The sequence below is a fragment of the Elephas maximus genome, chromosome 2 (genome assembly GCF_024166365.1).
Source record: "Elephas maximus indicus isolate mEleMax1 chromosome 2, mEleMax1 primary haplotype, whole genome shotgun sequence".
In the NCBI taxonomy this organism is placed as follows: domain Eukaryota; kingdom Metazoa; phylum Chordata; class Mammalia; order Proboscidea; family Elephantidae; genus Elephas; species Elephas maximus.
In genome coordinates, this window is record NC_064820.1 from 169,698,112 (window position 1) to 169,723,139 (window position 25,028).

General features: G+C 41.9%; 1 protein-coding gene across 4 annotated transcripts in view; it reads left to right on the plus strand.

Moving 5' to 3' along the window:
* The window catches only part of GRIA1 (glutamate ionotropic receptor AMPA type subunit 1), a 394,780-nt gene that overhangs the window by 253,928 nt on the left and 115,824 nt on the right, over positions 1–25,028 (plus strand). For all 4 annotated transcript variants that reach the window (XM_049874162.1, XM_049874164.1, XM_049874161.1 and 1 more), the window contains 4 exons: positions 2,357–2,461; positions 17,463–17,573; positions 18,261–18,467; positions 24,306–24,676. In XM_049874162.1, the coding sequence (XP_049730119.1) occupies positions 2,357–2,461; positions 17,463–17,573; positions 18,261–18,467; positions 24,306–24,676 (794 nt within the window). The remainder of the gene's footprint in view (positions 1–2,356; positions 2,462–17,462; positions 17,574–18,260; positions 18,468–24,305; positions 24,677–25,028) is intronic.

Sequence of the window (25,028 nt, forward strand, 5' to 3'; positions counted from 1 at the left end):
GCTATTCTTACACCTTCTGAAGGCAGAGGAGCTGGCCACTGTCAGAAAAAGATAAAACCCTGCAAGGCTTCCTCTTAAACTACTTGAAGTGGGGGAAAACTAAACAGTGCTGGAATCCACTGTTGGATTTGTATTGGTAACAGGTAGAAACTCACCTCATTGGCCTTAGGCAAGTGGAATTTTAGGACACACCATGAGTCATCATTGTTGTTGTCATTAGATCCTGTTGAGTCAGTTCTAACTCATAGCAACCCTGTGCACAACAGAACGAAACACAGTGCAGTCGTATACCATCCTCAGGATCGTGTTTATGCTTGAGCCCATTGTTGCAGCCACTGTGTCAGTCCATCTCATTGAGGGTCTTTCTCTTTTTCTCTGACCCTCTACTTTACCAAGCATGATGTCCTTCTCCAGGGACTAATCCATCCTGATAACATGGCTAAAGTATGCGAGACCAAGTCCCGCAATTCTAGCTTCTAAGGAGCATTCTGGCTGTACTTCTTCGAAGTCAGATTTGTTCATTCTTTTGGCAGTCCAGGGTATATTCAATATTCTTCACCAACACCGTAATTCAAAGGCATCATTTCTTCTTTGGTCATCCTTATTCATTGCCCATCTTTTGCATACATATGAGGTGATTGAAAACACCATGACTTGGGTCAGGTGCACCTTAGTCCTTAAAGTGACATCTTTGCATTTTAACATTTTAAAGAGGTCTTTTACAACAGATTTGCCCAATGCAGTGCATTGTTTGATTTCATGACTGCTGCTTCCGTGAGTGTTGATTTTGGATCCAAATAAAATGAAATCCTTGACAACCTCAATCATTTCTCTGTTCACCATGATGTTTCTTATTGGTCGGGTTGTGAGGATTTTTGTTTTATGTTGAGGTGTAATCCATACTGAAGGCTGTAATATTTGATCTTCATCAGTAAGTGCAGCATGGTTTAAAGTCAGGAAAGGTGTGTGTCAGGCTGTATCCTTTCACCATACTTATAGTCTGTATGCTAGGCAAATAATCTGAGAAGCTGGACTATGTGAAGAAGAATAGGGCATCAAGATTGGAGGAAGACTCATTAACAACTTGACATTATGCAGATGACACAACTTTGCTTGCTGAAAGTGAAGAGGACTTGAAGCACCTACTGATGAAGACCAAAGACTTCAGTCTTCAGTACGGGTTACACCTGGACATAAAGAAAACATGGGTCACCATGAGAGAATGTAATTTCATGTCCCCAAGCTGATGCTATGCAGCTAGACTCATCCTCAATTTGAGAGCCCAAATTGAGGTTCACTGGTCACCTACAGAGCAGCAGACTCAGCCCTATAGGTTTTGGATCCCCCTTGACCTTTAATATGAGGTTAAAGATATGAGGCATTGAAACTTTGATTTGATCCATTTGTGGAGAAGAAATTCCATGCAGCATATTTTGGGGGTTCCAATAAAAATTTAATTTTAACAAAGTGAGTCCTGTTTAAAGCTTTGCACACCTGGCCTTAACATAAGGGAGTCTCCTCAGGTGCATTATATTTTCACAGCACTTGCACATTTTCTCTGTCATTTAAGGTAGACAGGGCAGGAATCCTGGAAACAGGAGGCTTAGAGAAGTGTGTCACCCAAAGTCACTTGATTGGCAGAAATGAGGTCAAATCCAGGTCCCCGAAGTCCGAGTCTTTAGATTCCCAGGTATTTTATTCCCTGGACTCATAAAGGAACTAAGAAGCCATGTCAAAGCATAGTGCAGGCATCATCATAAGGCCAACTTATGGCCCTGGGTCTTCTCCTGACCTACCAGTGACGGAACACCTGTTGCTTTTCCTTTGCAGGCCTCCCTCAGTTTCCTCATCTGAAGGTCTGTGTCTGAGGAGTGGTAGTGGTGATAGTGGTGTTGCGGTGGTATGTTTTTTATTAGGAATTGTTACACATTTGTATCTACTCTGACCCATTGTTAATGACTGCTTAAAATAATAGGTGAAAAAAATTTTAGGATGAATTTCAATTCAGTGGGAAAGAGGACTGTGCTTTAATAGCGATGCTTATACAAAGGTGCCTTAGAAGAAAGGCCTGGCAATTTACTTCTGAAAAATCAGCCACTGAAACCCTGATGGAGCACAGTTCTACTCTGACACACATGAGGTCACCATGAGTCAGAGTCAACTCAACAGCACCTGGTTTTTTGGTTTGCCGTGGGCAAACGAAGGGAGCATTTCGGCATTCATGCTTGCTACTCCATGACCTCATCCCATATAGCATTCTCAGGTTCTGGATTTGTACTTCTGCTGAAAACAAATCAAACAAACATGAAGGGCAACTTCTGTGTTCATTGTTACACCACTTGGTTTGGTTTTCTAGGTGCGATTTGAAGGCTTGACAGGAAACGTGCAGTTTAATGAGAAGGGACGCCGGACCAACTACACTCTCCATGTGATTGAAATGAAACATGATGGCATCCGAAAGGTAAGGGCCACCTTTGCTTCCATTCTGCAGGGAGGAGAGTGCTGAGCTGGGGCTCAGGCCAGAGGTGAGGCCCCTGAGCACCCAGATTTCCTCAACTTGATCTCTTTGAAGTGACAGTAGGGCACAGCACTTTGGGTGCCACACTCTGCCACTAATCCTCCACCAACCTGTCGGGCTCATGACTCCCCAGGTCATTCAGTTACTCATTCAGTTACAGCCACTGCCACAGTTGAGTGGGTCAGAGTAACAGAATCAGGACATTCCTGATGACTGAAGTAGGAAGGTCAACAGGCCAGGGAATTTTGCTGCCCCTGGAAAGGACACCAGACATGTGGCCTCCTCCCAAGGCCATTTTCCTTTCAGAGTCTAAGGAGAACTGTGGTGTTACCCCAGCCTTACAGATAAAAGCATAGATGTTGTAGTTCTTTTGTGTCAGACATTGAGCAGGCTCCGAGATAGAAAACTGTTGAACGTGATTCTGGTGGTCCTTCAGGAGCCTCCGAATGGCCTTTTGCCCTCAGGGGAAAAGTTATTGTTATTCCCTGGTGGGATAAATTAATGTTTCTATTTTTTTAATACTATGTATGACCAGATGTGTGTTTGTTGAAATTAAAATAAATGAATGCTGATTCTTTTTTTACCTGCAAGGTAAAGAGGTGAAGTCAAATTGTTTCCTATACATTAACAGTAGACTAAATATTTTGGGAACTAAGTGTTAACGCGACAAGTAAGAAAAGGAGCCAGGAGACTTCTGCCTCTAGCCCTGTCACTGCCTAGCTATGTGATATTTGGTGTGTCTCTTGGCCTCTCTGGGTCTTTAAAGTAAATGAGAGGTATTGAATGGTACAACCCCTCTCAGCTCTGACACCTCAGATGTGATGCCATGTTATATAGAGTGTTTTCACCAGCCTCACCCCCACAATCACATCGCCCCTCTGCCCCGCTGGACTTTGGCTTCCTGAGTGGTAGGGGAGTTAGGGACCTTCACCAGCTGACCGACTGCTCTTTGCTGTGACCTTCCCCAACAGAATTACTCTCATGAGCAGGGGTCCCAGCCCTTTAGGTTGACCCTAAACCTTACCCAGACACTGTTGGCAGCGTGTCATCTCCTCATGATTTGTTCTTTATCAACAACTTCTCCTCAGAAGTAGAGACACTATAGAAAGACTAGTGATTCTCAAACTTCAGTGAACAGAAGAATTATCTGGAGGCCTTGTTAAAAAGGAAGATTCCTGGGCCCCAGTCCCCGGACATTCTGCTTTTGGAGAACAGACATGAGGCCCATGAACCTGCATATTTTGAAAGTCTCCTCTCCAACCTGCAGGATTTATGGTGCCATATGTGGTCTCCTGAGGCACATTGACAGTGTGACTAAAAGCTTTAGTGTTAGAGGCCAACAGACCAGGATTAAATCTCTGCTTTACTCTTTAGTAGGCTTGTGACCTTGAACAAGTTATTTAGCCTCCCTGGAACTCAGTTATATCATCTCTAAAAGGGGGATGATACCCCTTTACACAACAGGGCTGCTGTCAGGATTAAATGAGGCAAGGCCTATCTCCCCTATAACCTGCAATAAGAAATTTGACAATGTAACGCCTGGCATCGTGGACACTAGGTCCTTGCTTTATTTGTTTCTTGTTTTGTTGTTTGCTTGTTTGTTTGAATATAGGCCACAGGGATTATATGTCATCTTTGAGCTCAGTTGAGTCAGACTGTGCAAGCCCATAAAATGGACAAATCAGCACAAAGAAATAACAAACCTTAAAATCTACAAGCAAATGGCTGTGCTTTATTTTTCAGATCCCGAGGCTGTTTTTAAACTTACTTTCCAGTGACTAAATCCTTTCTTAGAATGTGGGCTTAAGCATCCTTTGTTTACAGGGTATCTGACTTTCAGAAAATGAATTCCTTCACCACTATGGCTTCAGGCCTTTTATTCAATCAGCCTCCTAGCAAAGCAACTTCTCAGATTCAAGGATGACCTAGTTGTGCTGGTTTCAGTGAACATTACATGGCCTTACCTGGAGTGTGTAATAAAGATGGGCTGCTTCTTCCCAATTCAGGACCTCAGGAAAGCTCTCCTGGTCTTCGGACCTACATGCTGCCCGCTAATATGCCAATAGATCCTGTAGGTATCAGGATTCAATCTGACATCCCCCTGAAATGTGTATGCTGTATATAAGCATCATCCACTGACAGTCAGAAAGCCCAGGAGCTTCAGATGCCACGATTGGCACTGGTTCTACCAAAAATGAATCCTCGGGAAATGCCGCTTCACCACTGGTTACTGATTTAAGGATCCCTGTGTGAATAAACCCATTGTCATTGAATTGATTCCAACTGATAGCCGCCCTGTAGGAGTACGGCTGCTAACCAAAAGGTCAGCGGTTCAAATCTACCAGCCACTCCTTGAAAACCCTCTGGGGCAGTTCTGCTCTGGCCTGTAGGGTCACTATGAGTCAGAATCAACTTGACAGCATAGGGTTTGGTTTTGGTTTACGTTTATAAAGATGTCCTGGTGGTGCAATGGTTAAGCGCTCAGCTGCCAACCAAAAGGTCAGCAGTTCGGACCCACCAGAGGCTCCATGCAAGAAAAGACCTAAGGATCTGCTCCAGTGAAGATTACAGTCTAGGAAACCCTATGAGGCAGTCGTACTCTGTCACGTGGTGTCACCATGAGCTGGGATCAACAGCACACAACAACATATGGATAAAGGAGGTCCCGTGTAGTACAAGCAGTTAACATGCTGTACTGCTAACCAAAAGGTTGGAGGTTAGAGTCCATCCAGAGGTGCCTTTAAAGAAAGACATAGCAATATACTTCCAAAAAAAATCAGCCATTGAAAACACTATAGAGCCCACAGTTTTACTCAGACATGCATGGAGTCGCCACGAGTCAGGTTTGATTCAAAGGCAACTGGTATGTGAGTAAAACACTTTGTTATATTTCGGTAGAAATTCTGCCCAAGGGAGAATACAGGGAAAATTCTCTTGCATCTTTCATCAGGGATGCAAGAATTAAATCAGCATTGTTGTCTTAACTGTCTTTGTCCATTACCATTGGTCAGGACCTGGTTGAAGGCATCTACTTCTTTCAACATAATTTGAGCCCTTAAATTACCCCTACCCTTCCCAACCCTAGGTTTATTATATTGAGTTCTGACCATAACTGGAATGGAAAGACTAGGCAGGAAATGATGTCACTAAAGCGATATGAATGACATGAAGCTCTACTGATAACAAAAGAATCTTCTAATGTCCCAAAGAATTCAAAGCCCACCATTCTACATGTCCTTTGAAAGTAAGTTTTTCTTTAAATGCTTGCCACCCCAATATGTATATAAATATTTGAATAAGAAATTAACTTGAGCTGTAAACTTTCACCTGATGTACAATTAAAAAAAAAACTTGCCACCTGTCATGGATTGAATTGTTTTCCCCCAAAATATGTGTCAATTTGGTTAGGCCATGATTCCCAGTATTGTGTCATGGTCATTTGATGAGATTTTCCTATGTATTGCAAATCCTATCACTTTGATGCTTTAGCGGCAGTTATAATGATGAGACCTACAAAATTAGTGTCTTAAGCCAATCTCTTTTGAGATATAAAAGAGACAAGTGAGCAGAGAAACAAGGGGACCTCATACCACCAAGAAAGCAGCACTGGAAGCAGAGTGCATCCTTTGGACCCAAGTTTCCTGCACAGAGAAGCTGCTAGGCCGAGGGAAGATTGATGACATGGACCTTCCTCCAGAGCCAACAGAGAAAGCCTTGCCCTGGAGCTGATGCCCTGATTTTGAACTTGTAGCCTAATAGACTGTGAGAGAATAAATTTCTCGTTGTTAAAACCATCCACTCGTGGTATTCCCTTTACAGCAGCACTAGATGCCTAAAACATCACCCCATTTTGGACATACCAAAATCATATTACAGCTCTACAACATAGCCTCGATCCAACCACTTCTGTCCATGTCCACTACTGACCCCATAGCTCCAGGCACCTTCCATGCCAGCTGGACTCATTCAGTAGCTCCTTACCAATCATTAGTCCTGCCGTGTACATTCATTCGTACCTCTCTACAAGGTATTTTTCCACTACAAAACAATAATTGTCCACACAAAAACAATAATTTTCAAATACATGTCACTGTTATGGATTAAATTGTGCCCTCTCAAAATGAGCGTCAACTTGACTAGGCCATGATTCCCAGTATGGTATGTTGACTAGGCCATGATTTCCAGTATGGTATGGTTGTCCACCATTTTGTGATCTGATGTGATTTTCCTATGTGTTGACAGTAAATTCTAACCTTTATGATGTTAATGAGTGGGATTAGTGGCAGTTATGTTAATGATGCAGGACTCAACCTGCAAGATTAAGTTATGTTTTAAGTCAATCTGCTTTGAGATATAAAAGAGAGAATCAAGCAGAGAGACAGGGAGACCTCATACCACTAAGAAACAAGAGCCTGGAGGATAGTGTGTCCTTTGGACCCGGAGTCCCTGCACTAAGATGCCCCTCAACAGGGGAAGATTGATGACAAGAACGTTTCCTCGAGCCAACAGAGAGAGAAATCCTTCCCCTGGATCTGGCACCCTGAATTTGGATTTCTAACCTCCTAGACTGTGAAAGAACAAATATCTCTTTGTTAAAGCCATCCACTTGTGGTATTTCTGTTATAGCAGCACTAGATGACTAAGACAATCACATTATATTGTTCCTTTGCTTAAAACTTTTCACTGGTCTCCTTCCTATTGCAGGTAAAATAAAATGTAACTCCTTGCCTTGATCTTCAAAATCCTAGATGCTGCTTCCCTCTGACATCACTCTTGCTCCTCTTTCTCTAGTTCATTACTGTGCAGCTACACTGGCATCTTCGTCTTCTTTGAGCACATCAAGTTTACGCTTTCCTCAGAGCATTTGCCCTTGTTGTTCCTTTACCCGGTATTCTCTATCACTATATCTTCATTTAGCGTGTTTCTCCTTGACATTCAGGCCTCAGCTCGAGTGATCTGCTTCAGAGAGGCCTTCCCTGACTTAGTCATCCAAAATAGTCCTTCTGATTTTTTCTTGTTGGTTCATTGGTCTAGATCAGGGGTTAGCCAACTGCAGCCCACAGGCCAAATTAGCTCACTGCCTCTTTTATTCAGCCCGTGAGCTAAGAGTGGGTTTTACATTTTTAAATGATAAAAAAATAAAGAATATTTCATGACATGTGAAAATCACATGAAATTCAAATTTTGGTGTCCATGAATAAGGTATTATTTGAACACAGCCACACCTATTTGCTTATATATTGTCCTATGACTGTTTCAGGAGTCCCTGGGTGATGTAAACAGGTTAGGCGCTTAGCTAATAGCCAAAAGGTTGGTGGTTCAGGCCTGATGATCTGCTTCCGAAAGATCACTGCCTTGAAAACCCTATGGGGTGCAGTTCTACTCTGCACACATGGGATCACCATGGGTCGGAATCAATTCAACGAAAGCTAACAACAACCTGACTGCTTTGTCTTACAACGGCAGAGTTGAGTAGTTCTAACAGAGCCAGTACAGACAGCAAAACTATTTACTGTATGGCCTTTTACAGGAAAACTTTTCTGCCCCTTGGTCTGGATATGTATTGTCTTTCTGCCCTTCTGCTCCACTTCCTTACCACTGAATATCAACTCTTGAAGAGCAGGAACCACATTTGTCTGAGTTATTATAACTTCAGTGCCTAAAATGTACTGACACATTGTAAACACATGCAAATAAATGGCTGTTTATTAAATGAATGGGCAATTTATTGGAAACCCTGGGGGCATAGTGGTTAGGTGCTATGGCTACTAATCAAGAGGTTGACAGTTTGAATCTGCCAGGTGCTCCTTGGAAACTCTATGGGGCAGTTCTAATCTGTCCTGTAGGGTCGCTATGAGTCGGAATCAACTCGACGGCAGTGGGTTGGGGCAATTTATTGAATGTTGTAGGACAATCAGGGACATCCGTCTCTTATTTCCATATATCCTGCCAGCAAGTGAAGAAAAGAGTGCAAGTTTAAAGAAAAACCTGAAGCAGAATTCAGATAAAGTCCTATATAAACTTACTAAGTTCAGATCCTCTAAGTGTTTTAGATAGGGTAATCCTAGCTGCTATAACAGATAAACTCTGAAATCTCAGATGTTTAATGCAATATAAATTTATTTCTTGTTCACCCAGTGACCTATTTTGAGGCTGGGGGCTCTGGTTGGTACTCAAGCTTATGGAAGCATCACTGTTTTTGGGGGTCTTTCTAGCTGTCAACAACAAACTAATAGATGAGGAAGAAAGGAGTAGAGACCATGCTGAAGATTTTGTGGAGTTCAGCCTAGAAGACTGCTTCCGTAGCATTAATTGTGGATCCAAGTAAAATGAAATCCTTGACAACTTCAATATTTTCTGCCTTTATCATTATGTTGCTTATTGGTCCAGTTGTGAGAATTTTTGTTTTCTTTATGTTGAGGTGTAATCCATACTGAAGGCTATATAGCCTTTGATTTTCATCAGTAAATGCTTCAAGTTCTCTATACTTTCAGTAAGCAAGGTTGTGTCATCTACATATTTAGTCTTCCTCCAGTCTTGATACCCCATTCTTCTTTATATAGTCCAGCTTCTCGGATTATTTGCTCAGAATATATATTGAATAAGTATGGTGAAAGGATATAACTCTGATGCACACCTTTCTTGATTTTAAACCATGCACTATCTCCTTATTCTGCTCAAATGACTGCTTCTTGTTCTGTGTACAGATTCCACATGAGCACAATTAAGTGTTCTAGAATTCCAGTTCTTCGCAATGTTATCCATAATTTGTTATGGTCCACACAGTCAAATGCCTTTGTATAGTGAATACAGCACAGGTAAACATCTTTCTGATACTCTCTGCTTTCAGCCAAGATCCATCTTACATCAGCAATGATATCTCTGGTTCCACATCCTCTTCTAAATCAGGCTTGAACTTCTGGCAGTTCCCTGTTGAACTGCTGCAACCACTTTCGAATGATCTTCAGCATAAATTTACTTGCATGTGATATTAATGATTAAAAAAAATTTTTCTTTTTATCATATTGTTTGATAATTTCTACATTCCATTGTATCACCCCTCTTCGAAATTGGCATAAATCTGGATCTCTTCCAATCTATTGGCCAGGCAGCTGTCTTCCAAATTTCTTGGCATAAATAAGTGAGCGCTTCCACCATTTCATCCATTTGCTGAAACATTACATTGGTGTTCTGTCAATTCCTGGAGCCTTGTTTGTTACCAGTGCCTTCAGTGCAGCTTGGAGTTATTCCTTCAGTAACCTTTGGTTCTTGATCATATGCCACCTCTGAAATGGTTGAATGTCAACCAATTCTTTTTGGTACAGTAACTCTGTGCATTTCTTCCATCTTCTTTTGATGATTCCATAGAATCCTTCAATATTGTAACTTGAAGCTTGAATTTTTTCTTTAGTTCTTTCAGCTTGAGAAATGCCAAGCGTGTTCTTCCCTTTTGGTTTTCTAACTGCAGGTCTTTGCATATTTCATTGTAATACTTTACCTTATCTTCTCTGGCCACCCTTTGAAATCTTCTGTTCATCTCTTTATTTCATCATTTCTTCCATTCTCTTTAGCTACTCTACATTCAAGACCAGGTTTCAGAGTCTCTTCTGACATCCATTTTGGTCTTTTTTTCTTTTCTGTCTTTTTAATGACCTTTTGCTTTCCTTATGTATGATATCCTTGATGTCATCCCACGACTCATCTGGTCTTGGTCATTAATGGTCAGTGCATCAAATCTGTTATTGAAATGGTCTCCAAATTCAGGTGAGATACACCGAAGGTCATACTTTGGCTTTCGTGGACTTGTTTTAATTTTCTTCAGCTTCAACTTGAACCTGCAAAGGAGCAACTCATGGTCTGTTCCAAAGTCAGCCCCTGACCCATGGAAGCAGCAGTCAGGAAATCAAATGATGTATTGCATCAGTCAAATCTTCTACAAAAAAATCTCTTTAAAGTGTTCAAAAACAAAGATGTCACCTTGAGGACTAAGGTTCACCTGACCCAAGCCATGGTATTTTCAATTGCTTCATTTGCACATGAAAGCTAGACGATGAATAAAGAAGACCAAAGAAGATTTGATGCCTTTGAATTATGGTGTTGGTGAAGAATATTAAATATACCACGGACTGCCAGAAGAATGAACAAATCTGTCTTGGAAGAAGTACAGCCAGAATGTTCATTAGAAGCGAGGATAGTGAAACTTCATCTCGCTTACGTTGGACACATTTTCAGGAGGGACCAGTCCCGGAGAAGGACACTATGTTTGGTAAAGTAGAAGTCTGAAAAGGAGAAGCCTCAAAATGAGATGGATTGACACAGTGACACAACAGTGGGCTCAAACAGAGCAACAATTGTGAGGATGGTGCAGAACTGAGTAGCGTTTCATTCTTTCGTGCATGGGGTAGCTATGAGTGGGAACCAAATCAATGGCACCTAGTAACACCAACAGCCTCGAGGAGATGGGCATCACTTCTGTACATTTTGTTGGCCAGAACCCAAACACCTGGCCCCACTTAGATACAAGTGGGACTTGGAAACATAGTCCTTGGCTAGGTAGCCGCTTCCCACCAACAATTTTACACTATGGAAGGTGAACAAGAATCCCAATGGTCTGCTAGCTGTCTTTACCACAATAGGAAACTTACTTCTTAAAAACTGATTATAATGGATCTCATTTTTGGAGGTCAAGGGCTGTGGCTTCAGAGGCAATCTAGAGATAAATGTATAACTTCAATTTAATGACTACAAGGTAGATCAATTGAATGCATGGTTCTATGATCATCTCCTTTTAAGATTTCATCCACTTAAAAAAAATTCTGACCTATCATCTAGACTCATTTCCTACATTCAAAGCAGCCTTAGATGTAGATAGAAACCTGGAGATCAAAACTTACAAGTGGCCCAGGAGAAGACCTCTCACTGTCAGAATTGTTTAAATCCTGTCCTGAACAGTAGGCCCCATCTTTACCAAACTACTAGCTCTGATTTACTTTCAGAGAAAATCAAAGTACTTGTATATCTTCAGTAGAGAATCAAAGTGCTGTATAATAATCCAACTCATTTCCCAAAGAAAGGGAATTTTTCTCTCATCTCCGAAGTGCAATGTGTCTTCAAAACTCTTTGCCATCTTTCTTTTCAACAAACTGTGGGACAAGATTTCTTAGCCTACTGGCTCATATGAGGGGTAAACTGGGTTTTGGCAATTTTGCATTTTTACTGACCATGGCAATATTATATTTTATTTCCCTACAAAATGCTTAGGGATAAATATGTTTACAACATTTAACTATTCTACCATATTTTGATACGAAAGAACTATATATAAACCAAGCTATACAATACTTTTTATAGATCCCAATTTAACACTAGTGCTAGGATACCAGCTTTGAAGAACCACTATCCTTAGGAATTAAAGTCTCTTTCTAAGCCATATAAATCTGTTTGTACTTGTCTTGCCTTTTTCCCATTTTTTTATCAAAATAAGTTGAGATTGTAGAGCAGTGTGGTGTTTTTTGGGCTACTTTTATCCTAGGACAGGCTGCATGTAAAGAAGGGTTCTGTTGTCAAGTGAGTTTGGAAAATGCTGCATAATTGATACTTCTTTTAGAGATAGATAACGTTCAGTAGCTAGTTGAAGACTCTGAAAAGTCTTACAATATAATAACTATTAACCTTCCGCTAGGCATTACCCAAATGAATATCTTTTTTTTTTTTTTAATTTATCAAGAACTTGGTATGAACTCCTGAGTGGTATGAACAGTTAACTAGCTTGGCTGCTATCAAATGAGTTTCGACTCCACCCAGGGGTACCTAGAAAGGCCTAGTGATTCAAGTCCAAAAAATCAGCCATTGGAAACTCTATGGGGCACAGTTCTACTCCAACAACTTGAGGTCTCCCCGAGTTGGAATTAACAGCTTAACAGCAGCTGGTGTTTTCGGAGTTTTTTAGTATGAACCAGGCACTGTGCTAAGTGTTTTACATGCATTAACTCACTTAGTTCTCACAGAAATCTGTGAGATAGACACTCTTATTATATCCATTCTATAGATTAGGAACTGAGACCCAAAGAAGTCAAGTAACTTGCCAAGATCAAATAGTAATTAGGAAATCTAAGCTTTTAAATTGACTCTGATGCCAGAATCAGAGCTCATGACCATTGAGCCTCTTCTTTTTAAAAATAACACCTATTAATATATTGTGGGTTTTAGAGGAACTAGTTACATGTCAAAGGTAAGCATCTTCCTCTACTAATAGCTGTACTGTTTGAGTAGGAACAGCTAACCCCATGGACCAATTGTGGAGAGGGCAGAAAAGAAGAAAAAAAGAGAAAAGAATGAGGAGGAGGAAGAATGGGCAAAAGGGGAAAGAAATGGGAAACATCTTAACTATCCATGGGGAAAAATGATAATCATTGTATTTGGTAGATGATCTCCCAGGTTTTTATTGATCCTATTAAATAATCCTACCTTTGAGGTCCATGAAACCTAGGTTCTATGCCTCCTGTCCATAATCTGCTTTACTATCTATATGTTATAGGTTAAGTCATTTGATCTCCCCAGTTCTGTTTTCTCATCTGTAAAACTGGGAAAAATAAGTCCAAGCTTATCTGTTCTTTTTGTATAGTGTAAGGATCAAAAGAGTTAAATGTTATGAATATACTATGGGGATGGGTGGGTGGATGGATGGATGGATGGATGGATGGATGGATGGATGGATGGATGGATGGATGGATGGATGGATGGATGGATGGATGGATGGATGGATGGATGGATGGATGGATGGATGGATGGATGGATGGATGGATGGATGGATGGATGGATGGATGGATGGATGGATGGATGGATGGATGGATGGATGGATGGATGGATGGATGGATGGATGGATGGATGGATGGATGGATGGATGGATGGATGGATGGATGGATGGATGGATGGATGATAGTAAACCACAATAGTGGTTTAAAACCATTTCTTTGTCAGACAGAGAGCTCCTTAAAGGAACTCCTAAGGGAAATCCTAATATGTGAAGCTGTCCCTGTCCCCCTCCCCCCCACCTTCCATGAAAATGATGAGGGGCTTCCACAGACCTCCTAGGGTTCCAAGGAACACTGGCCTAGCAAGGTGAGTACAAGATTGGGAGATGAGACTACTTTCTGCTAATTAAAGGGCCTCGAGCAAATCCTTTGGTTTTTGAGCTTGTTTTTCCCTCTGTAAAGGAGGAGGTTGGATGAAATCATCCTTCAGGCATCTTCCAGCTCTGACATTCTGGAAGTCTAGTTTCTTATTTTTGTGTCATTAAAGAGGAACATTTCCTTCCAGGTTGACTAAAAGCATCCCACACAGACAGTGTTATCCACGTGCCTGCACTGAGGTTAAATCTTAACCCAGTGTCCAGAGAGACAAGCTCCCTTCATCAGGCCTTTGAATAATCCCAGCACCTGTATGTATACTGACTCCAGGCTGGGTCTCATTCATTCTCTCTATGAACATTTCCTAAGCATCTTCTGTGCGAAAGGATGTGCTGGGCTACGACAGGGATACTAGGATGAGTAGGCTGTGGGCCTTGTCCAGGAGGAGCCCACAGTCTTTTGGAGAGATAGAAGCAGACATACAAACAGCTAGACCACAGGGCTCTCATGGGACTAGACTCATGTTGGCTGGCAGCACACCAGAGTACAGAGGGCATGGGCCCTGGAGTCAGCCTCCCTGGGCTTAGATCCTAGCTCCATGGCTTCCCTGTGACCTTGGAAAAGTGTCTTAACTTCTCCACTTCCAGTTACTTCATATACAAGATGCAAATGTTAATGATCTACCGATTCACAGGTTTTTGTGAGGATAAAGAAGTAAAAATATAAAGAGCGATTGGAAGAGTGCCTGGAACACCATAGCATTCAATAAATGTTAACTAATATGATTTCCAGCCCAGGGCCTAGCCCTTCTTCACAAAAACAGCGGAGTGATTAAAAGCAGCCTCTGGAGACAGATGCCAGGATCCCAGGCTGAGCTCAACCCCCTCCAGCTGCATCACCTTGAGCAAGTTAACAAACTCCCCTAAGTCAAATGAAATGACACAAAAACTATAAAACCCCCCTGCGCCTCTGACGTGTTGTTAACTGCTGTCCAGTCCATTCCAACTCACAATGATCCCTTAACAAAACAGGGTGAAACATACTGCTGGGTCCTACACCATTCTCACAATCTTTGCTGTTTGAGCCCTTTGCTTCTGACATAGAAAGAACATAGTAAATGTTAGCAGTTAACGTTGTTGTTGTTAATGGCTGTGAGAACACAGGAAGAGCTATTTATTTCCAGCGGAAAGAAAGGTGACATTTGAGCTAAGTATCTGGTGTGTGCTTCAGCTGCCCTGAGTCTGGGCTGAGTTCTGGCTGTTGGTAGCTTTGATCATCTCCCTGCACATGCAGTTCCCTCTCTCCTTCCTTTTTCCCCTTTGCATCTACAGCCAGCAGAATGATCACAAAACAAAATACAACTGTCTAAAGATATTATATATGCATATATATGTGTGTTTATGTGTGTGTGTATATATATACATACACATATATAACAGATATATTTATATAGAACATATGTGTGATTGTGTGTGTTTAACTTTTTCTTTACTATTCCACTCTGCTATTCCCAGACCTTCCATGACTCCCTGTTGCCTTTAGGATAAAGTCTACACTGCTTAACCTGGCTTTCAAAGCTCTCTGCTACCTAGACCCAAGAGCCCACTGCCCTCTGAGGCTAACCATGTCTTCCATCCAGGACCAACATATCTGGGCAGATTCCTGCCTTCCCCATATTCTCCCAGACTTTAAAGGTTTGGGCCCACCCACCTATTCCTTGTGACCCATGCCTCTTAATCCCTGTCTCCTCCTTCGGCCTTTCATAACCCTGTATATAATTGCTGGAAACCTTGGTGACATAGTGGTTAAGTGCTACAGCTGCTAACCAAAAGGTCAGCAGTTTAAATCCACCAGGCACTTCTTGGAAACTCCTATAGGGTCGCTGTGAGTCGGAATCGACTCAACAGCAATGGGTTTGGTTTGGTACGGGTATATAATCACTAATGGCACAATGGTTAAAGTGCTCGGCTGCTAACCAAGATATCGGTGGTTCAAATCCACCAGCTCCCCAAAAGATATGGCAGTCTGCTTCCATAAAGATTTACAGCCTAGAGACCCTATGGGACAGTTCTACTCTGTTCTATAGGGTCATTATGAGTCAGAACTGACTCAACAGCAGTGAGTTTGGTTTTTGGTTTATATAATCCCACAGAGCCCTGGTAGCACAATGGTTAAGTGCTCAGCTGCTAAGCAAAAGGTCAACAGTTCAAACTCACCAGCTGCTGTACAGGAGAAAGATGTGGCAGTCGGCTTCTGTAAAGATTACAGCCTTGGGATAGTTCTACTCTATCCTATAGGGTCACTACAAGTCAAAATCAACTCGATGGCAATGGGTTTGGGTTGTTTTTTAAATATATATATATAAAATCCTACACTCGACCTCTGCTTCTCTGAACTCCCTATGCCCAGGCCACCTGAACTGTTCACTGGTCACTGACAGGGGCCACGTGTGTGTGTCTTATCTCCCCAAGAAGACGAGAGGTACTGTATTCTCACAAGCAAGGACTATCTCTTAGACTTCTTTGTGTCTCTCTCAATCCTGCCACACAGCACCACCCATGTTCTAGCTTAGAGCCTTGCATACAGTAGAGATTCAATAAATATTTGCTGAAAGACCTCAGAAAATGAATAAGGGTTAAGTGACCTACTTTTTTTATTTAAATGTTGTCAATCTATGCTCAGGATTACTTTAGTTTACACTCAGAAATCAGAGAAATAAAGGAAATAGCCATCATCTAGGAATTTAAATCTAGATGGAAAACTAAGTCTAGCCTAAAAAGAAAATAAAAGCAATGTCATGTTTAAATTACGTGGTTCCAAGCACAGCTCAAAATAAGCTCAGGGAAGAGAAGGGTTAATAGGTATGGGAAAAAGAAAGGTTTGACTTCGTGAACAACTGTAGGGTATTAAATTCTCATGGCCCTGGATCACATTGTACCAAAATTGGGCACATAAATAGTGATACTCTTACTGCTCAGAGGGCAGCTCCCAGGTTTAACTCATCAGATGAGGATTTTCACTGGAGGACAGGGAAAGCTGGGGAGCATCTTGTCTCTTATTTTGTTTGCTTGTTGTTTTGTTTGTATAATATTTTATTGTGTTTTAAGTGAAAGTTTACACAGCAAATTAGGCTCCCTTTAAACAATTTCTATACATATTGTTCAGTGGCAATGGTTACATTTTTCACAATGTGTCAACATTCTCATTATTTCCATTCTGGTTGTTGCATTTCCATTAATCTAGTTTCCCTGCCCGCCCCCCACCGCCCTTTTACCTTCTCATCTTTGCTTTAGGGCAATTATTGACCGTTTGGTCTCACATAGATCATTTTTTTAAAGGACCACAGTACTCACAGGTGATACTGTTTATTTCACGAGTCAATCTGTTATTTTGGTGAAAGATGACCTCTGGGAGTGGTTTCAGTTCAAAATTTAAAGGGTATCTCAGGGTGATAGTATCAGGGGTTCCTCTAGTCTCAAGTGGTCTGGTAAGTCTGGTCTTTTTTAAGATTTAAAGTTTTCTTCTAGATTTTTTCTCCCATTCTATCCAGAACCGTCTATCGTGTCCCTCGTTAGAACAGTCAGTAGTGGTAGCCAGACGCTGTCTAATTTTTCTAGTATCAGGGCAGATGAGGCCATGGTTTGTGTAGACTTTGCCTCTTGTTTTTATCTACCAATAATTTTAGAGCCAGATGTGCCCAGTAGTTCACTGGTGTGATGCTGAGCTCCTCCCTTGCCTATCTCTGATAGACTGAGATTCTTGCTCACCTTATATCCTTGGCTTACCTTCTAACTCTGCCTTCCTCTCATTAACAGATTGGTTACTGGAATGAAGATGATAAGTTTGTCCCTGCAGCCACCGATGCTCAAGCAGGGGGAGATAATTCAAGTGTTCAGAATAGAACGTACATCGTCACTACAATCCTCGTGAGTACTTAGTCCCTCACCAAGGATACCTGGGATTCAAGCTAGACTAGCATAAGTATTTTCCACCAGGAGAGAAAGTAGGTCATTGTTTTTGCCAAATTGTGTTGTAGACAGAAAGACAGAGTGGAAAAGGAATGCCCTGGAATTCAGAGGCGCTGAGTTTTCACCCTGACTCTGCTGCTGTCTCACTTTAAGTCACTTACCCTCTTTTGAGCCATAGTTTCCCCACATATATAACATAAAAGTGAGACTAAATTATCATGGTTTTCATACTCTACCCTCCCTTGGTAGAAGCCATTTTCAAAGAAAGTCTCCTGAAGTCCAGTAAGTAAAGTGGGTCTAAGTGAAGCTGCTGATTTTCCGTGATTAATAATGAAAACCCAGTTTTGGAGTCTACTTCCTCATTATAGTGCCCTCAGTGGCACCATCATAAAGTACAAGAGCTCCCGGAACAGAATTCGAAAAGCTGTGAACCATAAGACATTCTTATTTTAAGAAAGTTTGCTTAACCCAAGAAGTTTGTAAGTGAGAGGGTTGGGGGGAGGCAGAAAGTCAGCAAATAGATTTAGGAGCTAAAGAGACTTCTTCAATTCCGATATTTGTTATGTCCTCCTCTGCTATTACAAAGTCTTCCCTTAGTAGGGGACCCCATAACCCACGTTCTCCATCTCCCCATTTCTCTACCAGGAAGACCCTTACGTGATGCTCAAGAAGAATGCCAACCAGTTTGAGGGCAATGACCGCTATGAGGGCTACTGTGTGGAGCTGGCAGCGGAGATTGCCAAGCACGTGGGCTACTCCTACCGTCTTGAGATTGTCAGCGATGGAAAATATGGAGCCCGAGACCCTGACACCAAGGCTTGGAATGGCATGGTGGGAGAGCTGGTCTATGGAGTAAGTTCACCCTAGGGTGGGAGAATTGGAGTGCGGAGTAGAGGGTTAGACAGGAAATCACTTGGTGGTTGGATAAGGCACCTGATTCAGATGCCTATTAAACAATATAGTTGAGTATCATTGCTTCTGAAAAAAGGAGGAGCCCAAAATCCAATGTCTTAAGGCACTCTTTGTTCAGGTTCCTGGTCTAGCTCCCTCAGCCCCATTCTGCTCAGTTTTATGACTTCAGTTAATCACCGTCCATGCAAGTGATAGTATAACCTTCCAGATTAGTTTTCCCATGGCAGAGTGTTGAGTTGTTACTTCGCTGCTCAAAATATAAATTTCTCCGCCATTATTAGGTGCATCCTGCCTCCAACCTCACTTCCTAGTCTCTCTTCTCAGTATTCTCTCTCATGCACCTTCCATTTCAGTCAAACTGGTCCTCCTTATTCATTTAGTTTTTTAGAGCATCCCCTTCCATTCTCCACCTTTAAATCCTACCACTCCCATGAAAACTGTATCAAGTGTTACCTTTTCCAAGATGTCATTTCTTTCTCCCCATCACAGATGTGAACTCCTATTTGTAACTGTTCTCATCTTCCCCTGAAGAAATTTGTTTCTGTTTCTTTTATAATCCCTAGCATACCCTGCCTTGTATAATGGTTATCTGTACAATAGGGGTAAGTCTACTTCATCTTTATATCACTCACCACACTTAAACCAATGATAATTGCAGTAAAATATTGAACAGATGAAAGCAGTTTTGAGGTGCCACTGAATGCCTAGCATCATTTTAAGTGCTTAGAGAACCATCGAGAATCAAAAGATCTGATTCCTACCCCCGAGGATCTTAACATTCTGTGGGGTAGTGAAGACAATGAGACAGTGAGAGAAAATAATAAAAAATAGCATAAAATCAAGAAGTCTAAATTGTATGGTTCTGCAAGAGACTAGCTGTGAGTTTAGCTAACCATCAAGAAGGATGTGAAGCTTGAAAAATAAAAAATGGCCAAATTCAGATACAAAGCCCAGGAAAGCCTAAAGAATAGTAGTGGTACAGTAAGTAAGGTGTGAGAGGAGAGTGAGAAACATGAGTTTTCTAGAGGTCTTGGGTTGAGGAATAGTCAGGGGTGAGTTTGAGTAAGAAATGACAAGAGGAAGAGTGTGAATTGATTCAATGAGTATCGGGAGGTCATGAAGGTACTTGAGCAGAGGAATGGCAAAAGGCAATGGAAGAAGAAGCAGGCCACCAAGCAGGAAGGGGACCACCATGGCTTCACTCACAGTAAGTGGGTCTTCAAGCTGAAGCATATACCCAGGTTGATGTTGAGTTCAGGGTCAGGATGAAGCCACACTTTTGAAAAGTTTTAAGTCTCATTCTCATATCAGGACAAGAGGAGTTGTGATGGCTGTGAGTTATACAAAGGACTATGGGAATTCAAGTAGAAAGAGATGAAATAAAGAAAACCTTCCCCAGGGATGTGGCTTTTGAGATGACCTGGAAAGGTGGTTAATAAGTTGAGGGCAGGAGGTGCTTCTACCCTTTCTCCTCCCCGCTACTACTTCTCACTTTGGGAGCCTCCGTTGGTGACAGATAGTGGCTTGGATGGTTAATGCTGCATCTGGAGGCTGGTTTCCATGGGAGGTTGAGCTAGGCTTTTAAGGTCATCCCCATGACAACTGCTGTGAACTTTTCCCCTCCTGCCAGCATTCATCTTCACCTCCACTCCATGTAATGTGGTTCCCTTAGTAAAAGATCCATCATCCAAGCAGAACAATGGTATGATCATCCCAAAGACAAGCTTCCTAATAGCCAGCAGTCAGTGATGGCTCAGAATTTGGACAAGCCTGAGAAACTGCTGGAGGCCTCAGCTTCCTGTTCTGCTCACCATCCCCTTCCATCCACCAGGCTTGTTCCTCTGCCCAGTAAAGATGGTATTCCGAAGACCCTGCAATGGGCCCACTTGGATGACTCTCACTTGATTTTTAGTTTGACTTCTCTTCCCAGTTTCCCTAGGAAGAATAGAGGGATAGTATCTCTCAGCCATAAACCAACAGTGAGATGAGAAAAATTTCATCAGGGAGCCTCCAATCTATTCTTTCTGTGCTGTTTAAATAGCCAGGTGTCAAGTAGGACTTCTCTCTTCTTTCTTTTGTTTCCTTTTGTTCTTATCAATAATAGTAATAGTAGCATTTCAGAATTTATTATCTGCCAAGTACTATGCTAAATAGTTCACCCACATTATTTCATTTAATTCTTAAAACAACTCCACAAGTTAGATATGATTATTATCCACATTTTATAGATGAGCAGACTGAGGCTCAGGGAGGTCAGGTAATTTGACAAAGAACACACAGCTAGTAACCGAAATGAAGCCCTGGCTTTTTTACTCCACGCTGTAAATTCTTAACCATGGGGTAAACTGCTTCTGTAGAAATCACATCATCCAAGCACTGGTTTGAAAAGCCAATATTAACTGGTGGTGAGAACACCAATAGTAGCTACATTCACAGATGCCACATGCTGCAAATGAAGTTTCTGCTTCTTGCAGAGATATGTCTTTCTACCTTATTCACTGGTGACTTTTCTGTTTATCCTTTGTCTCCATGAAGCAGAAAGAGTGTGAGCTTTGCAGACGGACACCTGGATTTGAGTTCCGATTCTGCCAATTCATTGAAAGTGAACCCTTTAGCACAGACAGTGGCAGGGAGTATTCACTTTATATCACCTGGCTCAGAGTAATCTCCATCCCTGATTGTTTTATTCGCTTTTGGTTTTTCCTCTACCACATCAAAACTGGACACTCTTTTCCCAAGATCGTTTCTAGACTTCACATATTTTGTTTGGGGATCTCTAGGTCAGTGGTTCTTAAAGCATGGTCTCTGAACCAGCAGCAGCAGCATCACCTGGGAACTTGCTAGAGATACAAATACTCAGGTCTCCTCCCAGAGCCACGGAACCGGAAACTCTGCCCTCTGTGTTTTTAAACGTTCTCCAGGGGGCCCTGATGTACATTCAAGTTTGAAAAACACTCCCCTAAGATGTCAGCTTAGAAAAATAACTTTGAGCACCTGTAAAAGGTTCACACTTCACCATGCTCTCATGTATTTGAATTCTTTCGACCCTCATAAAACAATCCTGTGAAATAGGCAAACAGGAATTATTATACCTTTTTTTTTTTTAAATGAGTAAGTTCGTATCGCTTGAGAGCACAGAGTCAGCAAGTCACAGAGCAGAACAGCCAGGTCTGCTTCCTCCTAGATCAGTGCTTCCCTTGACCTGATCCTGCTGAGTCCCAGGAATGACCTCAGGTGGTGAAAATCAACTCCTGAAGCTTCTCAGTCAATGTCAAACAAGCTAGGACTCTGTTAGTTTGGACAAACTACCTTCCCTTTCTAGACCTGAGCTTTTTTTCTGTAAAATGAGGTAGTTGAACTTCACCTACACGTGGGTCCCATTTGATGCTTAGAGAAATGAAGGATCCATGACCAAATAATTTGCGAAATTCTTCATCCTACTTAACCCTCTTGGAAATTCTCAACACAGATTGGCCTTTTAAAGGTTCTGAGAAATCCTGACCCAAAGTAACCTGTTTAAATCCATGTTTCCCAAACGTATTTATTTTCGTGTTAACCCAATGATTCTACCTCATAGCTACCCTGCCCCCATGGGGTTTCCAAGGCTATAATCTTTTCAGAAGCAGACTGCCACATCTTTCTCCTGCTGAGCAGCTGGTGGGTTCAAACCACTGATCTTTTGGTTAGCAGCTGAGCGCTTACCCACTGTGCTACCGATATCATTCAAGAAATAATGTTTCATGGAACAAATCTTGGAACTGCTGAATTAAGCACTGGAATAATGTGGTTCTGTAATTTTCTGGCCCACATCCTTTTTATTAACTCACATCAGAAAGCACGAAACAAATCCACCCAGTACTCTTTACCACTTTCCAAGCTCGTATCCATCCATCTCCCTTTTGAGTAACTTGGGGCCAATCCCTGCCAGTCCTCATTTCCATCGCTTTTCTCCCCTGTTCTTTTCCCATCTATTTACAGATAAAAAAAGTGGATCTCTTCTCTCTTGTATTGGCCTGTGAGTGTTTGTAAAAATTATCAAGATTTATGTCAAGGGTTTTAGGGAAGAAAAAAAAACAGAATTACTATGAAATTCACACTTGACTCCACATTACAAAAATTTTCTATGTAAGTGAGAACTTAAATAATTTTGAAGTCGAGCTTTTAATTCCACTTAAGCATGTTCTCAGTAAGTCCAATCAATGAGAGTAACCAGAAGAAATCTCTAAGTAACAGCTGGCAGCAGCTGGGTGGGGCCCTCGTCCCCACAGCATCTGTCACAAGCCTTACATCTGGACTGTCACATAGCATCATAGAAGAAAGCCATTTGCCTCAAACAGACCTACATAGGCATGCGTCTTGTTGCAGAAATGAATGTGTGGCATCCGTCCATGGAAACCCTCTTGGGTTTCCAGGATCTCTTGATATCAGGCCAACAAAGCAGTGGATTTTTATTGCATCGATGCCAGTGCTTCTGCCATTAGAGAGAGACAGGGAAGACTGAAGAGCAGGGCCTGGTGAGAAGGGGGCTGTTGTGAGTATCTGTTGTTTGTACCTGCCTAGCAACCATTCCACCTTCCTCAGTAGGACAAATCCTGACCCGCTCATGCTGGCTGCCCAAGGATGAACATTTCTTGCAACCTTTTTTTTTTAACCTACATTTAGATTAAAAAAAAAATTTTTTTTTTTAATTTATATGTGTGTATTTTTAGCAGTCTTCCTGAAAAAAAAAAAAATTGTGATGCTACTTTCCCTTCTTACCTCCAGACTTTTACTCAACGTAGTTCTTTGGAATGCTGCTCGGTGCCAGAGCAGCCTGTCAAAACCCTACCCATCCTTCGATGCCAAACTTGGAAGTCACCTCTTCCATGATGCGCTTCCTGAATTCATCCCTCCCTGATCTCCTGCAGCATTTTATATCTCTTGGAAAGCATATATTCAGTCCACTTTGTAGACTGTAAAATTGTGTGTATATGTATCAGTCTTTCCTATCTGTCTGTAATTTTCTGAGTGCAGGGACCATAGCTTACCTACAGCTTCTAGCCTAGGGCTTACACCTAATAAGTGCTCAACAAATGTTTATCAAGTTAAATTTGCCTTCACCACCTTGTTATCCAGGACTACCCAGGAAAAAGAAACCCAACTCAAACCAACTTAGGCAAACGGAGTGGTTGGCTCCTGTTCTTAGGGGACAAATAGGAATATATTGACATATTCCTAGGGAACCCAGGGTCACCCCTAAATTTAAGGTGGCCCAGATAATTGCATCAGAATCTATGTTTCTCAGCTCTGACTCTCAGGGCAATTTCTCACTAAACCACTTTGGGTCATATGCCCATCCTGGAAGGAATCATCCTACCCAGGGGAGTGTAGTGCCCTGATTGGCCAGGCCTGAGCCATGAGCTTTGCCCAGTAACCGGGGTGATCAGCCCCATTTCAACCAGAAGGATTGAAGGTGGCCCAGGAGGTGCTCTCCTACCAGAGGAAGGAGGGATGGTTGCTGGGCAGGCAAAAGCAACAAATACTCACAACAGCCCCCTTAACACAAGATCAGGAAGAAGAGTCTAACAATTAGAACTATCAAACAAGGAAATAATCTCCCCTGTAAAATACTGAGTTGATCAGTCATTTGTCAGGAATATTTTATAGGGTAAAATGGTTAGGTTTCTAAGGTTCTTCCCACTCACATCCTTTGAGATACAAAAGAATATCTACAATGAAGAGAGGAGCAAAAGAAGGAAGAAAGCTGATGAGTACAGCTGCTTTTTTTTTTTTTTCCAGAGAGCAGATGTGGCCGTGGCCCCCTTAACCATCACCTTGGTCCGAGAAGAGGTCATAGACTTCTCCAAGCCATTTATGAGTTTGGGGATCTCCATCATGATAAAAAAACCACAGAAGTCCAAGCCGGGGGTCTTCTCCTTCCTCGATCCTTTGGCTTATGAGATTTGGATGTGCATCGTTTTTGCCTACATTGGAGTGAGTGTTGTCCTCTTCCTGGTCAGCCGCTTCAGCCCCTACGAATGGCACAGTGAAGAGTTTGAGGAAGGACGTGACCAGACAACCAGTGACCAGTCCAATGAGTTTGGGATATTCAACAGCTTGTGGTTCTCTCTAGGAGCCTTCATGCAGCAAGGATGTGACATTTCTCCCAGGTCAGGCATCACTCCTCTACCTCTTTGCTCAATGGCACATTTTTCTTGGGGAAAAAAAGATACTGTAAAGTTAAGGGATGGGAATTATTTCCATACTTCACTGCATTTAATTTTTTAAACTATGCTTTATAGTCAACTGTTCATTGCATGCTGTGGATTATCTGGACTCATCCTGTATCTGGGCCAGTTCTCTCCTTTACCTGGTTGAGGCACTCAAGATTAGTAGGCATAATCATGGCTTCAATGTTCAGTAGCTGAAAGATGGAAACCCTAGTGGTATAGTGGTTAAGTGCTATGGCTGCTAACCAAAGGGTTGGCAATTCAAATACAGGCGCTCTTTGGAAACTCTTTG